Here is a 14,687-nt window from a genome sequence, read left to right as displayed (position 1 = left end):
TCACGAAGATATTTGGCGGGAGTTGGTACTATGCTGTGCTGGACTTATTGACGGCGTAATTGCTTCGATCGAAGAAACATTACGTAATGTATATACTATTTAAACCGGATACTCAAAACTATACATTAGCGTTGTACATCTCTGCTGCTAGATGTGGCTGAGTAGTATTGCATCATTCGCTGCGAGTGAAAGTGCTGAATTGAGGTGCATAGAAAGCATTACGACGCGATTCGAGAATAAAATCCAGTAAAGTCCATTGACCGTGGGCCACTCGCGTTCTTTCATCTTAACAATTTGACGTCAACGTTCCTTGCCGTGTTCTCTGTCGTAAATAGCCTTGAAATATCCGCCCAACACGTTTGGGAACGCAGCCATAGACTTTCGCGCGCGGAATCTCTCCTCAACCTTGGAGATCTTCTCTTGCGCTGCTTGCAGGTCAAACGCACGCTTCTGCCACTTTTGAGATTATATAACAGCGGACCGATCGGTTTGCAGAAACTCACAGCTTCGGTAGCACGTTTAGCGCGTGCTTCCTCGCGCATCTTGTTCAGCTCTCGCCGCCTCTCCTCCTCCTTCTCCTTCCGATTCAAGCCAGCATTAGGCGTTGAGCCTGCAGGCTTGTGGCGCCGTATGAGCACAATCAATGGTTCTGGAGTGTCCAACATGGTTTCTCGATACGTACCTTACTGAACAGTTGCGCATAGACGCTCTTGTCGCGCAAGTCGAAGTCTGCATGGTTAGCAGTGGCGGCAACCTTTCTCACAGACGTATCCGTAGAGGGCGTCGCAGGCGGCGGAGGTGCAGGGGGCTCCTTCTTTGCAGCAGGGGCAGCAGGCCTTGCAGTAGAAGGCGTAGATGGTGTAGTGGTCTTGTTCTTCTTGATGGGCGGTAGTTTGCGTTTCTTCGGTGGTGGAGGGACGGGATCCTCCGCCGTAATTGAGGACTCAGGTTGCGCCTTCTCCGACGCATCTAGAGTAGCCGGTACTGCATGGTCTTCCTCTTTGGGTGCGGGTCGCTTGTTGCTTGTGCTAGGAAGTGGCTGTTTCTCCTTCGACATGGAGGCAGTAGGTGCGGGAAGCTTGCGTTCGTCCCTGATAGCGAACTCTTTCTCTTCCTTCTTGAGGGCGCCCCGATTGCTCTTCCCGCTTACCACCAGCTTCCCATTCCTTGGTTTTGTTGCGCTGGCAGCTTTCTTAGGCTGAGAGGGCACTGGGGCAAAGTCCTCGTCTTCCGGGTCCATGATCCTGCCAGCGTCCACGAACTCGCCATCCTCGTCTGATGAGTCTGACCACACGATGGGCGCGCGTCTTGTCTTGCGCTCAGGTCTGCTTGAACCTGATCTGCTATCTGACTTCGCTTTAGATCTGCTCGAGGTTTGCGGCTTGCGTTTGGATCGAGAATTGGGGTGAGGTGAGACAGAGACAGACTGTGAGGGGGGCAAGAAACGCGTCTCCTCTTCCTCTTCGGCTTCGATGTCGACGTCAACCTCGTCTTCTCCGTCATCATCCGGTTCGCCGCCTCTTTGTTTGTGCTCGTCTACCCTGCCTCGCTTTGTGGATGGCTGAGCAGCTCCGTAATCATGCATGGAGCTGGACGGGGAGACCTCCGCTTCATCGTCCGACTGGATGCGCCCGCGCTTCATGGGCTTGGATGGTCCCGCCTCAGAGTTCTGGAGCTATAGCGTCAACGTGGACGGACAAACCAGTGTAGTTGCGTGTACCTGGGCTGTTTGTTTTGGGAGTTTGATTCTGAGAGACATCGTTGAGGATGGATGACAGTCTCCGGACTTGAGTACTTGAGTGGCTGAATGTCGCAGAGAGAGTGGCGGAGGCCATTCCCAGAACGGCAATGTGGACGATCACTCGATCAAAAGATAGACGCCAGCATTTAACTGCCCTCCTGCAACTTGCTTCGATCACAATTGGCGAAGATACTGTCCGTTTGCATAAAATCTGGATACATGTAGATACATGTAATATCCGAATGTCCATTATAAATACTACTCGTGATCCCTCATGTATTGTCCGTGTTAAGTCGTCTGTTTTCTAGCTACAGCCTAATGATAGCAGCCATGTTCACAACCCCACTGCCGTCAGCAGCTTCGCGAAGTCGGGAGTGCCGAGACCAGAAACCTGCGAAGATGCATTGTCAGCGCATCAAAGGGAGTATTCAAACCGAGACGACGCACGGGGTCCCAACCAGGCGCCGTAAAGAAGCCCAGTGTGCCATTCGTGCCGCACGCGGTGTTGTTCCCCGACGTAATGTCATTGAACGCTGAAGCCCCAGTCGAGTACAGGAAGGGGTTCAGGAATCCAAGGGTGGGCTTTCCGGAAGCGAGCAGCCGGTCGTTGAGGAGGGCAACCACGCTAGCGAAGGTGGGCGCAGAGCAGCTTGTGCCACTGACCTGGAGGACCTCACCGGCATTCACCACCTCAAAGTCAACCCCTTGCGCAGAAACATCCGGGTATCCACGGCCCGAAGCATTGTACAGCCCGGTGTCATTGCTTCCAAGAAGCGTCAGATATGCAGAGACAGCAGCGTCTTGGTAGCTTGGGCGAGGGAAGATGTTAGAAAACCCGCCGCCCGAGAAGTCCACGGCGACCTCAGGGATCAGAGTGGTTGCACCGACGGTTGTGATGCTATAGGTATTATCATCAGCAAGAGAGACATTATGCTGACTACGGTCCTTGAGACATACTGGGGGCATACCGAAGGGAAGGTGGGGTTGAATGTCGTGCACTCTTCGAAGTGGTTTCCCGACACACCGCCATCGCCCGAAGAAAAGATCAGCGAGACTCCACGGGCGCCCAACTGTGCGTACGCATTGCAGAGGGTTCTACGCACACAAACGACATTAGATGAAATCATACATGGACAGAAAGTGTGCTTACGTCGCGAAAGAGGCCGATACATACTGCTCATCCTCACCGTAGCTAGTAGACACAACCTGCGGAGGCGAGTCCAGCGCAATGAGGGTATTTGCAGTGTCCAAGAGGTTGGTCAAGAAGTCGCCATTGTACCCAACGGTAATGAATGTCGTGTTGACGTTTGTTGCTATCCCTACGGTATACTGGAGGTCGAGACTCTGCAGAACTGTCAATTATCTGAATCATCCTTTGACAAAACGCCTTTACCGCTTCAAGACCAGCGTCATCAGGACTCTGAGGATTAGTGCCATTGTCTATGCTGAGGACGGTGAAATTGGTGTTGGGGTTCACGTCCGGACGATACGTCTGCAGGAATGTCTGGTCGAACGTTCCTGCGTCAGCAGACGCGGGCCAGCAGCTGTATCGCAGGGACATACATGCAGATCCGATTCCTCGGCGTATTCATATTCGTACTCGGCCACAGCGAGGCCATTCGAGGCAACGGTGGCAGGGGTAGCAGGAATGCCATAGAGTTCTTGCAGACATGCAGGAGTCATCGCGGTTCCGTTAAGCTTTACAATCGCGCATGGATCGGACAAGTCAGACGCGCTCGCGGCCGGAGTGCTGACTTCACGGGCAATAGGAGGCTTGATACCGCTCGGGTTAGGGAACCTGTACATCTCGTTCAGATGATGGCACAAATACAGGTTATCGTGGTGCAACATACGTGATAGTGGGGTGAACAAGGGCGACATGACCAATCAAGTTCGACGGGAGAGAGTACGACAGGGTGCGGATAGTCGTCGCGCCAGTGACCGAGGAGGTGAAGACCGAGAAATCAGTAGCGAGAATTTCATTCGCTTTACTGACTGGTACGTCGATACCAAGCCAATCGCCAGCGGGTGTGAGGACGGTCGCGTTGAGTCCATTCTCACTCAACCAGCTGTTGACCGCATCAACGGTCTCTGATTCTGGGGCTGTGTACGCCTCAACCTGTACGGTTCCCAACGTTCATCAGCCACAACCATGCGGACAGCAGATGGGATAGACGCACATCGGACTTGCTGAGCCATTTCCCATAGTTCGAGCTGGACGGCGTGCTGACGTCGTACAAGGCTTCAATCAGCCCGTCAATATTGTTCTGCACAAGAGCAACGCGCAGACTGAGGACAGTGTCGGGCGAGGCGGCTCCAGTCAAGGTGTAACCACTGGGTGTACTCTGAAGAGCCTCGTGTACTTGCATTGCCCGCCGCAGAGGAGTACCCATAACGAGAGGGGAGAGGAGTGCAAGCGCGACGCTGAAGTGAGAGAACATGGTGGGCCAACTCTGGTTGCGGGAGTAGGGACCTGAAGCCCTTCCATGTTCAACAAACGCGTTAAATACTCTGGCTTTGCCCAAGGGTTTCGGTCAAACCAAGCCGCCAGAGAAGCACGACGCGGCCACGAGAAGCACAAGAGAAAAACTGCCGGCATCGTGGACCAGAAATGAGTGCGACCGCATGGCCCTTTCAGCATCCGCAGGACACTGATGGCATGTGGTTTGCCCAGATATGACAAGACCGCTGATGGAGGCGGGAGATGTCGCGGCCATCACGACCGCAGGGCGCACACTGCGTGATCAAGTCCATCTCTAGACTCTCCACAAAGGCGACACCAAGCGGTAGCGTCGGCGACGTCATCGGGGTTGATCGAGACATTTGCGACGTCGCACGGACAACATGCTGTGCGGGTCTTGGCTTTACAGCCGAACTCCATCAAAGCTTGATAACCTCCGCGCAGAGCACGCGTTACCTTCATGGCCGCCGTAACCAGGAATCTGGAACCATCAAGATAATGCGCGAGACCGTCACGCAGATGATTAGCATCTCGCATCTTGAAAGCAGTAATACAGTCTTGAAAAAGCGATGTTGGTGGTATGCAATGGCCATCTGGGCACACATGCCACATATCGTCAGTAGGTGATGACAGCGGTAAGCAACGTTAGATCAAGGGCATCTCCGGCCATCGTGGTATTGCGCAATGTCCGCTGCTACCGTTGCACAAGATCAGGAAGCACTCACCAACGCCGGCTTACTATATGACTATACTCGCCCGAGGATGTGAAACTACTCGCCTCCGAGATTGATGAATGACCGGCAAGGTGCGGAGTCAGACAGATCCGTCCCCAGTGATTACTTCGAAGAGGGAAGAGCCAAATTCGTTGATCACCGAATGCTGAATACTTACTTAAATTTATATGGAGAATTGCCGATGCACAAGGAGTAAGCCCAGTCACTGACGCTCAAGTGGTATTCGCGGACTCTTGCGAGAACGCGTCTGTGAGGTTGCGCGACAATTTTTCAATCTGCTCGAAGCATGTATCGAGCCATCTCCTGACATCCTTCTCCTTGCCTCGACCACCGGCGGCTTCTGTTGCTACACTCATCGAAGCCATCCCATTGGTCAAGGTGTCCACGCCAGGTTCCGCTCTCCACGGCAGGAGATCGCCGTCCGAGATAACTGTACGTAGCCGTCGGATTGAGGTAGCTAGCGACGAGATCGCGGACGCGATATTTTGCAGGTCTTGAGGCGCATATAGTGATGCGACTACTTCTTCGAAAGCAATCAAGAGCTCATGCGAGCAGTCGGGAAGTGTATCGAGAGCTGAGACAGACGCAAGACTTGGCTCCGCTGGTAGCCTCGCCAACAGATCAAGCTGTATTCGTTTGTGAAGAAGAGTGCTGAACCGCAGTAAGGGCTGGACCTGACAACCCACCAGGTGTGGTTAGCGAAGAAATAGCAGACATAATGCATGAATCATGCCTTCTTCGCGCGATCAAGTTCTGCTGCTGACATATTCTTGTTCGAGCCTAAGCCAAGCTCATCCCATTCGTCATCGTCGAACCCCTCGTCATCGACGTCTTCCTCTCCGTCCTGGGTGCCCTCCTCGATCATGTCAGTCACTTCCGCGAATGAGTCGTCTAACATTGAGCGGTCAGATATCCATTTCTTGCGCACTGCACCACGGTTATCCGCGGGAAGTTCTCGCTTCGCCCTTTCAATCAGGTCGTGGACAGTGCCTGTGGGCACCAGGTAGTCCTCGCCCTCGCCCTCGAGAAGCACTCGTACCAGACTGCGGACAGCCTCAGGAATTTGCTTTGTGGATGAGCGAGCTTCTAGAGCGAGGGTAGCACCATGCGCGTCAAAAAGTGTTGCGCATGCGGTCAGACTGGTGAGGTATTTCGCAAGATCGCGAAGAGGCTCCAGAGCAGCAGTGTATGCAGGTTCCTGCGGACGTAGAGTCAAGGCAACCTTCGTGGTCGAGGCGTAGACAAGGGTGAGCAGGGACAAGTAGTCCTTGTGTAAAGTGGCGCATGTGGGTGTGGCAATGGTAGAGGACGTCGCTATTGGTGATGGAGATTGCTCGAGGGTCTGAATGGCGGTCGAGCATGTCTCAGAGAGAAGACGAAGGGCATTCTGTGCTATTCACTGATCATTGTTGGTTAGCGTTACGACACAATAAAGTAAGGTTTCTTGCCTCTATTTTGTGGTGTCTCGTCCATTTTCGCAGGCAGCATACAGCGGAGCGAAGGAGCAATGCTGCACTCAGCGACGTGCGGCAAAAGGGAGATGGATCAAGATTGCAGGCAAGGCTGCAGGTTGATCGGGCATGTGATGACCCGCGGAACGCACAAAATGCAAAAGTCACCCCGTGTGCATCCAACCCCTACGGCTTAGGTTGTCCCCTTCGGGGTGACATACGAAAAAATTGGAACGATACAGAGAAGATTAGCATGGCCCCTGCACAAGGATGACACGCTTTCCCGGAGTGGTAGACCTACGGGTCTCAATATTTATTTTCCTTTTTACTCTTACACTTTGACTGAGTAGTTATATCCACTACTTAAGCAGCTCATGTAAGGACCATGTTTTACATAACGAACCATTCTATGTCTTTATGTAACGCGTTTGCTAGTGGAAGGTAATTGCATTTGAGGACTAAGCAATACACTACAATACATGGCCAAGAAGATACCAGACTGTCAATCATGCGGCAATAACGGTCGCAGCAGCAGTGGCCGGCTTTGATTTCGCTACCGAACCCTTACTTCTGCCCCATTTAACGTTGACAGTTTCGCCATCCATATCGAGACCATTGGCCCATGCTTGCGCCGCCAACTCTGCGGACTGTCGGTCCTTGAAGTTGACAAATGCACATCTAGCAGTGATAACTCGGCGGTCAGACGAACCCCTTACTCAGTATCCAATACTACCTACCTTGACTTTGCGACATGGACGATCGACTTTATCAAGGCTGGGTCGAGTGCTGGAAGCGACTTGACGACCCTGGTGCGGACTGCTTCCTCAGTTGCATTGGCAGGTAGCGATGTGAGGAAGAGCGATGTCTAGGGATGATGGTTATGGGTTGAGCAGAGGCTGGTAAAGCAAGAGTACGCACTATTGACTGGTCCTCAGGAGGCTGCAGGCCCATGGTTGCAGCATGGTTCGATAGGATTTTCCGCGCGACGGGGTCATTCCGGCCATGGTAGCGATCCTGTATGTTTTGCTTCGACAGCTCATTATCGACGGGCAGCTCATGTCTATATGTTCAGTGTCAGATAACGTCGGACCAAATGCGTAATTGAGGGCGTACCGGTACGGACACTCCGATCCGCGGCTGCACTGACCCTTGGCATAGAAAGAGCATAGATGTGGCCTGTTGCGCTTGTAGTACGGGTCCGTCCGCGCGAGCTGCTTTAGCATCTCCTTGCCCGCAGACGACGCCCGGGTAGTGTCCATCAACGACTTGTTGCCCTCCAACTGACCCCATATCAACCTCCTGCCCCATACTACAAGACATACAACGTACCTTGCCCTCCAAATTCTGCGCATAGTACTCTCTGTTGATCTCGCTCGTCGGAGCCTCGTTCTCAACGCCCAACGCTGTGTCCCGGACTTGTGTTGGAAGGCCGTATTCGAGGTCGAGAAGGCACGTCTGGCACACGTTCTTGATTTTGGCGCAGGTCTGGCAGATCACAGTCGTCTTGTAGCGCATGCCGGTGCCAGGGTTCCAACGGAAGACGGTGAATGGCCGTGCGCAAGTACCACATGAACGGCCGTACTCTTGCTTGGACTGATAAGAGGGGAGTGAGTGTACAGTACACAACGCACAAGGAACCACATACCATGCGGACGAAAGCATTGTCACCGAGACCTAGTGAACACCCAGCAAACACCCAGTGAGTAAATGAACATGGCAAATAACGCTCCAGCATACATGTCTCGCATAGAATGGGAAACTCGCTCTGTTCCCAGCCAGCCTTGTTGATGTCTAATTTCGGCATACCGACGCGTAGAGGAAACAATCTCGGAGTAGGTGGCGGTAGTGAGTTAAGGGTGGCGGGAATTACCAAAAGTAGTATGTTTACTCAGGGGCGTTTGTTGTCCTGACTAATCCGATCTCCGTATGTCAGGCTGACCCAGACCAAGGTTCGGCATAAGTTGCTTGGTTATAATTAGTCGTGGATTACGGTGTAACCTGCTGATATGATACCAGTATACTATCGTGGAAGGTGTCTCTTATCAGCAGACTTTTTACTTTATTTTAAATTCGACTGGTTTAGACTCCATACAACGTAGGTACAAGTAGAGTGTAGATGAGCCTCCGATAGCTCTTAACAATGGGCTCCGCGCCCTCGGACGGAAGCACTCAAGACTGAGTCCAACGCTAGGTGTCAATGCCCTACAGGTTTCAGGCGGACTAAGTACTTATCAACAGACTTGAAGTATGCTTGTCGATATTTGCCTCGGAGTCGGCCATCCTTGGCAGCACAGCTAGCGATGAGGTCTGACGGTTTGTATTTATTGATCTCTCCGTGCGTTGCACTACACGTTCAAGTCTGATCCAGATAATGTTGTACACCGAGTATTAAGATTGCAGCACACTTCATCGTACAGTCCTCTCATCTAGGCAGCTGAGGTCCGCCTACTCTCAGACATACTTGATCCGCAACGTCAGGTTGAACGGGAGCGTTGACGCCGTTACCGTGATATGGTCGCCATCCTCGATCAGCTCTGATACCTTCTTCTCAAGATTTGGCCGCGTGAGCTCCTCAAGCTGCGGCGGCGCCTGGAAGTAGATTTGCTTCGTCGTAGTGGACAAAGACGGTTTCTTGATTTGGCTGTGCACAATGCAGTCAGCACGAAGAGTACTCGATTAAGCAGCGGATACGCACATGTCCTGCTTCTCGATGAGCATCTCGATGAGGCGGTCGACGGTCCACTCCTTGCTGATTGAAATATCCAGCGCCTCGCCACCGCACACGGGGCAGTCGTCCCGCTTCTCGTGCTCAAAGGTGTACGAATACACGCCGTCGACTCCGATCAGCATGAAGTAGTTGTTGAGGTATGCCGCAGAGCTCGTCGCAATCTTGAATGCTTCATTGCAACATGACGCTAGACATTCAGAATGAGACATCAGTATGTACAGTATCGGGAGAGTTGGGGAACATCACCTGCAATGATGGCATTTGTCGACGCGATCGCAGGAATGATATTTTTGACCACTCCTTGGGTTAACGACCATGTGACACCCTCGATCTTGAACTCCTTCGCGCGCGCCGAGGCTGTCGTATACAGCCAGCTGATGTGCTCCGGATCGTCCGTGTCGAGCTTCTTGTCTGCACAGAACAGTGAGTTCCTGTACGCGTTCGTCATGCTTATTCTCACCTCCGAACACACGCGGCCACTCCAGTACTGATGCCCATTCTATGCAATGTTCCGGCAGACGTGGTGTATTAGCGATGGTACAGATGGGGAAAGCGGTGGGCTTGTTGAGCATGTCTAGAGAGCATTCGTAGCACGATGAGACGGTCGGGAGTATCACACGTGCTTGGCCCTTGAAGCCTATGGGGCTCTCATTAGTTGCATTCATCGAGTGGCACACTACACTGTAGGCTTGCCTTCTGTGCCACCATCAATCAGAGGTTTCAAGCTTTCTGGGTTTTCCGGATCAACCAAGTTAACAAGGGTAGCGTTGATCCACCGTCGCGCCTCTACGGAATCAAGACCACAGATAACGAGGTTGAATTGCATGTAGTAGTCATCGTCCTTGTCCTGGATTTTGCCATAATATCTGAGGGACTCGTCAGAGAACCTGAAATATTGCTCGATTATACTTACGGAGAGACAATGACACCAGGAACACGCTTCATGATGAATTCTGCAGCGACGATCGCCTTGGGTTTGCCGACATCCTTTGGTCTACGTGTCCATAAAGAAACTGCTATCTAGCGAGGTCTAGTGCGCATACCTGAAGAGAAACTGTCTATTCAGGTTACTGATGTCGATGGTGTCCATATCAATGACATGAATATCCTTGAACCCAGACAGGGCGAGGTTCGCCAAGATCTCACAGCCCAGACCACCGGCACCAATGACCAGGATCTTGCATTTGTTCCGCAGAAAGTCTTTGACCTGGGGCACAAGAACGTGAGCTCAGTTGCGTCTCGTCGGTACCATGGACATGCCGACCTCATTACCAGCCAGGAAAGACGGATCTGTGCGGGGACCTGGCTTGTCGAGAATCTGGTCGACGTGATGATAGCGATCTGGCCAGTCAACGACAGCCGGGGTACCATCAAGCACAGCTGCAGCAGCCATGGCGAGGTCAGGGTTTGTGAGGGCGAGTGGCAGAGCCGCTACCGAGGACGCGTACCGGCGCGTACATGCACGCAAGCGCCCAGCCGATCTCGATCTCGATCGTGCTGCACTCAAAATTATGGACCCTTGGCAGGTCGCTTCTGCACAACACACACCCATGGCACAGTCCACCGCCGTCCTCCACTTCAGCGGCCACCAATGGCTCAGAAATCGTCTAGTCCTCTCAATCATCAGCGGCAAGCCCGTAAAGGTGGACAAAATCAGGCCAGACGACAAGAATCCGGGCTTGAGAGGTGAGCATAAGGAAGTTTGGCTCGAGGGTCCCTTCTGATTGCTCTCGCAGACTATGAAGTCAGCTTGCTGCGACTGCTGGAACGCATAACAAACGGGACCATTATTGAGATATCGGTCACAGGTAAGCTGAAGTCTGCTCTACGCTCTTGCAGGTTAACTCATCCTTTCCAGGTACCGCAATCCTTCTCAAACCCGGCGTGATCGCAGGAGGGCCGGTGCTGCACGACTGCCCCACTTCCCGCTCAATAGGGTACTTCCTGGAACCCGTAATCATGCTCGCACCGTTCTCCAAGAAGCCTCTCCAGCTCACGCTGCGCGGAATCACATCCGACGACCAGGACCTCTCAGTGTGTCCAGCCTTCCTCGTTCCTTGCCCTAACTAAGCCCAATATTCCTTCAGGTGGATCTCATCCGCACGGTGACTCTACCTCACCTACAACTCTTTGGCGTATCTGATGGGCTGGAGCTGCGGGTACGTGCTGTCTTCTTCCAGTCGAAACAGCCATTGAAGCGTGCTGACAGATCAAAAAACGCGGCAGTCCACCGCTCGGCGGTGGTGAGGTGCAGTTCCTATGCCCCGTCGTCAAGCAGGTCAAGACTCTCAACTTTGTTGAACGCGGCAAGGTCAAGCGGATACGAGGGATCTCGTAAGTCACCCGCTGCTCTACTCGTGTGCTACATGACATTGATTACTGCTGCAGGCATGCCGTGCGTGTCAACCCGCAGTTCTCTAACCGCATGATCGAGGCCTCGCGGTCAGTTCTCAACCGCTACATTCCCGACATCTATCTCTACTCCGACGTCTACAAAGGCGAGGACAGCGGAAAGTGCGTCTCCCACCCACCCACCTCTTAGTTAGTCCTCACTAACAGCCTCTCTCTCGCCAGGTCACCAGGTTACGGCCTTAGTATCCTCGCTGAGTCCACGACGGGCGCAATGCACTGCGCAGAGGCGCTCTCACAGCCGGGCGTCGCACCAGAGGATACCGCGCTCCTCGCATCACGCGCACTGCTCGCCGAGGTACGCCGCGGCGGCTGCATCGACCGTCAACATCAAGTGTTTGTACTGCTCATGATGGTGCTCGGGAGTGAGGACGTCGGGCGGTGCCTTATGGGCGAGCCCACGCCACGGACGTGAGTGTATTTTCGGTTTTGTCTCTGTGCACCGAGTGCAACAAACGTGTGGGAGCTAACGTGCTTACTCTGACGGATAGCATACAGTTCCTGCGGGATGTACAGACGTGCTTCGGGACGACGTTCAAGGTCACACCGGTCGAGTCGGACGATGCCTCGGGTCCGGAGCTGATATTCGCATGTCTGGGTATTGGCTACGTAAACGCCAACAGGTCGCTTGCATGAGATGGGGATATATCCATCTATGTGATCGAGCTCAGGAAAAGCCTGTCTAGTCTTGTCACAAGAGGGGCCACTGGGCATCTGTTTTATGGCAATACCGATACGGGCAGGCATCAAACCACCCCCCACCCCCGCCGTCCTCCGTACTAGAGGAGTATTGTACAATAATCTCCGTGTAATCAGTAGTGTAATATCAGCCCTGTTCCAGGAAGCCCATTGCCCAACAAAAATACGTAGCATCTACAAGTAGCAACACGCTATCGGTATATGATCGCAACCCGACCAAAGTCTCCATCTCCCCGCCCGCCGCCTGCGATGACCAGCCACTGCCGCACAATTGGCCAGCCAACCTTGAGATGCGTGCAGATCTCGTCTGTGTGATGCTCCCCGTCGAGCATATCCAGCAGCTCGCGCGGGAGTGTCGGCCCCAAGGGTACCTGCGCCGGCCCGTACACCTGCTGCATCGCGGGCGCGGACGGCGAGCGCTCGAGCTGCGGTCGCGAACGCGTCAGGCCTGTAGGCGGTGGCGGGCGTGCGGCGGGGTCGGACGAGGTCTTGGTCAGCGTGCGCGGGGTCGGGGTCGGCGATGGCGGCGGGACGCTCGGTTGCTCTGGCGGGCGGGGATTGAAGACGTCCTGGATGGAGCGCCGCACAGGTCTGCTGCGCAACTGTTCGAGTGAGGTCTCAGCCGCGCTCGTGCGGCGGCCTGGTGGTGCAAAGGCGGGCATCGCGGTTCCGTTCTGTGCTCCACCTGTGGTTGATGGGATCGAGAAGTCTGTGGTCATGATAGGTCTTGGCGTGAGGGAGCCATGCGAGCGCAAGCGTCCGCGCATGGTGTCTGGCTCGACTCGCAACGAGGATTGTGATGGCTGTGCTGAGGTCGCGATGCTCTTCCCGCGCTTGCGCCCAAACGATGATGGGTTTCCGAAACGTTCGTCCTGCAGAGTGGCAGTGTCGACCTCGGGGAGCAGGACAGGCCAGCGATGGACCCGACGTAGGAAGCCCTGCAGTAGCAGCTCGAATGAGCGATAGTAGCGATCTGATTATACGATTGTGTGACCTTAATCACGCCGAAGCTGGTGAAGCGGCGTACATCGATGCCGTAAGACGCGACGTCGTATTCCTCCATCCACTCACGTACTGTCTTTCCGGGCTTCAACCGAGAGTACAGGTGCAGGAGTTTCGGCCAGTCCGCGATGGCCATCCCTGAGAGACAATGTCTTAGCTTCGAGTTATCCGACGAATTCACAGTTCGCACCTGGTTTTGTAGCATATGGCCCGCATTCGTCTCTCACATGAGACTCGTCCGCCAGCCATTGGATGCTAGTACGAAGCGTGTACATATTTGAGTATTGAAAGATGTCAATCATCATGATTACTTGGTAGTATCTTTGGGAAACGTGTTTAATAACCCCGCGCAACGACAGAAGAGATATGCATACAGCAGATGCGCAATGGCTTGGCGAGTCAGGTCAAGATCGCAGTCCGCAAGGCGTGCAATGCGACTCACATGGTTCGTGCCATCAATATGTTGGCAGACCTGACGAGCTCTGGTTCAAGTACTAAGTGTAAACACCGCTTATAAGCTCACCTTGACCATGGTTAAGTCCCAATTCGGCTCGATCCTCTTCGTCAGATTGATGAGGGCAAGAGGCACCATGTAATCTTTGACTGGCGGAGGATTAGGATAGAAGGGGAAAATCTTCAACTCAATGGAGTTGAATCTGTCCATGGGGATGGACGTCTCTGAGTACGAGTTCAGGTCCTCGTACAGCTGCTCGAGGATGGCATGTATCGCCGGAGAATTCTCCGGAGATGAGAGGTACTTTGACTCTTTCTGTGCCCCATCTGTCACCTCAATACAAAAATGCGAAGAGAGCGACGAACCTCGCACGCCGTGAGGACGCGGCTTGCTTTCCTCACGATGGGCTCATAGCAGCTGAGGTCCGCCGAGCGCTCGAAAACGAAGCACAAATTGTACCGGAACTCGTTGCGGGGGTAAGCTCCCCACAGATTCATGGGGAACCCGATGATGCGGTGGTTGCGCGTCGCACACATGACGAGCCGGCCGCAGAGGGCGCTGGATGGCATAACATACTTCGAGATGTCATCGAAGTGGAAGAGCGAGCGGTTGGACGAGGCAGCTCGCTTGCGGGGGCTAGGCGTCTGCGTAGCGTTTAGGGAGCGCAGGGAAGCACTATTCGTGCCAGAGGGCTGTCCGGGAGAGACAGGGGACAGGGTGGTACTGGCGGAGACGGTGGTGGTGCTCGTGGATATGAGATCCTCAGGCACCTGGTGGACGATCTTCGGGCCTTGTTCAACATCGAAAACGGCGTAGAAGACAGATTCTATGTGCGGAAAGAAAGACCCTGTCGAGGCCATGGGGTACTTGAGATTACACAGATTTCGAGCAGGGACCTGCACGACCGGATATGATGATGGCTCAAATCAAGCTGAATTTGACGAGCAATTTCATATTCAAACTCGCGTCATAGATATCTCAATGTGGCAATCCTGCGTTGATCTCATA

At 53.7% G+C, this 14,687-nt stretch overlaps 6 protein-coding genes across 6 annotated transcripts; 1 reads left to right on the top strand and 5 right to left on the bottom strand.

Annotated features, from left to right (window-relative positions):
• Positions 1–300: 300 nt before the first annotated feature.
• POSPLADRAFT_1054096 (hypothetical protein) lies at positions 301–1,759 on the bottom strand (the record flags this gene model as incomplete). The annotated part of the gene is made up of 4 exons (XM_024480484.1): positions 301–450; positions 504–617; positions 683–1,669; positions 1,721–1,759. 4 exons carry the CDS (start codon positions 1,757–1,759, stop codon positions 301–303), a joined length of 1,290 nt encoding a protein of 429 aa, XP_024342136.1.
• A 316-nt stretch (positions 1,760–2,075) lies between these two features.
• POSPLADRAFT_1135105 (hypothetical protein) lies at positions 2,076–4,182 on the bottom strand (the record flags this gene model as incomplete). Its single annotated transcript, XM_024484545.1, has 8 exons — positions 2,076–2,132; positions 2,189–2,639; positions 2,699–2,836; positions 2,892–3,085; positions 3,135–3,245; positions 3,305–3,539; positions 3,595–3,860; positions 3,922–4,182. 8 exons carry the CDS (start codon positions 4,180–4,182, stop codon positions 2,076–2,078), a joined length of 1,713 nt encoding a protein of 570 aa, XP_024342135.1.
• A 2,711-nt stretch (positions 4,183–6,893) lies between these two features.
• POSPLADRAFT_1044728 (hypothetical protein) lies at positions 6,894–8,191 on the bottom strand (the record flags this gene model as incomplete). Its single annotated transcript, XM_024478593.1, has 7 exons — positions 6,894–7,065; positions 7,125–7,252; positions 7,306–7,447; positions 7,501–7,667; positions 7,717–7,980; positions 8,033–8,061; positions 8,125–8,191. 7 exons carry the CDS (start codon positions 8,189–8,191, stop codon positions 6,894–6,896), a joined length of 969 nt encoding a protein of 322 aa, XP_024342134.1.
• A 498-nt stretch (positions 8,192–8,689) lies between these two features.
• Positions 8,690–10,508, bottom strand: POSPLADRAFT_1073464 (hypothetical protein; the record flags this gene model as incomplete). The annotated part of the gene is made up of 8 exons (XM_024482610.1): positions 8,690–9,028; positions 9,083–9,302; positions 9,362–9,526; positions 9,576–9,752; positions 9,809–9,981; positions 10,029–10,109; positions 10,159–10,322; positions 10,380–10,508. The coding sequence occupies 8 exons, from the start codon at positions 10,506–10,508 to the stop codon at positions 8,839–8,841; spliced, it is 1,299 nt and encodes a 432-aa protein (XP_024342133.1). The 3' UTR covers positions 8,690–8,838.
• Positions 10,509–10,665: 157 nt separating this feature from the next.
• POSPLADRAFT_1133995 (hypothetical protein) lies at positions 10,666–12,160 on the top strand (the record flags this gene model as incomplete). Its single annotated transcript, XM_024484422.1, has 8 exons — positions 10,666–10,801; positions 10,852–10,923; positions 10,974–11,149; positions 11,203–11,274; positions 11,325–11,449; positions 11,504–11,629; positions 11,690–11,935; positions 12,016–12,160. 8 exons carry the CDS (start codon positions 10,666–10,668, stop codon positions 12,158–12,160), a joined length of 1,098 nt encoding a protein of 365 aa, XP_024342132.1.
• Positions 12,161–12,938: 778 nt separating this feature from the next.
• Positions 12,939–14,539, bottom strand: POSPLADRAFT_1136344 (hypothetical protein; the record flags this gene model as incomplete). Its single annotated transcript, XM_024484673.1, has 5 exons — positions 12,939–13,363; positions 13,407–13,546; positions 13,600–13,697; positions 13,749–13,994; positions 14,045–14,539. The coding sequence occupies 5 exons, from the start codon at positions 14,537–14,539 to the stop codon at positions 12,939–12,941; spliced, it is 1,404 nt and encodes a 467-aa protein (XP_024342131.1).
• Positions 14,540–14,687: the final 148 nt, after the last annotated feature.

The sequence above is a fragment of the Postia placenta genome, assembly GCF_002117355.1.
Source record: "Postia placenta MAD-698-R-SB12 unplaced genomic scaffold POSPLAscaffold_3, whole genome shotgun sequence".
Classification (NCBI taxonomy): Eukaryota; Fungi; Basidiomycota; class Agaricomycetes; order Polyporales; family Adustoporiaceae; genus Rhodonia; species Rhodonia placenta.
The sequence above is the reverse complement of the archived record's forward strand: the minus strand, read 5'-3'. Positions and strand labels throughout refer to the sequence as shown.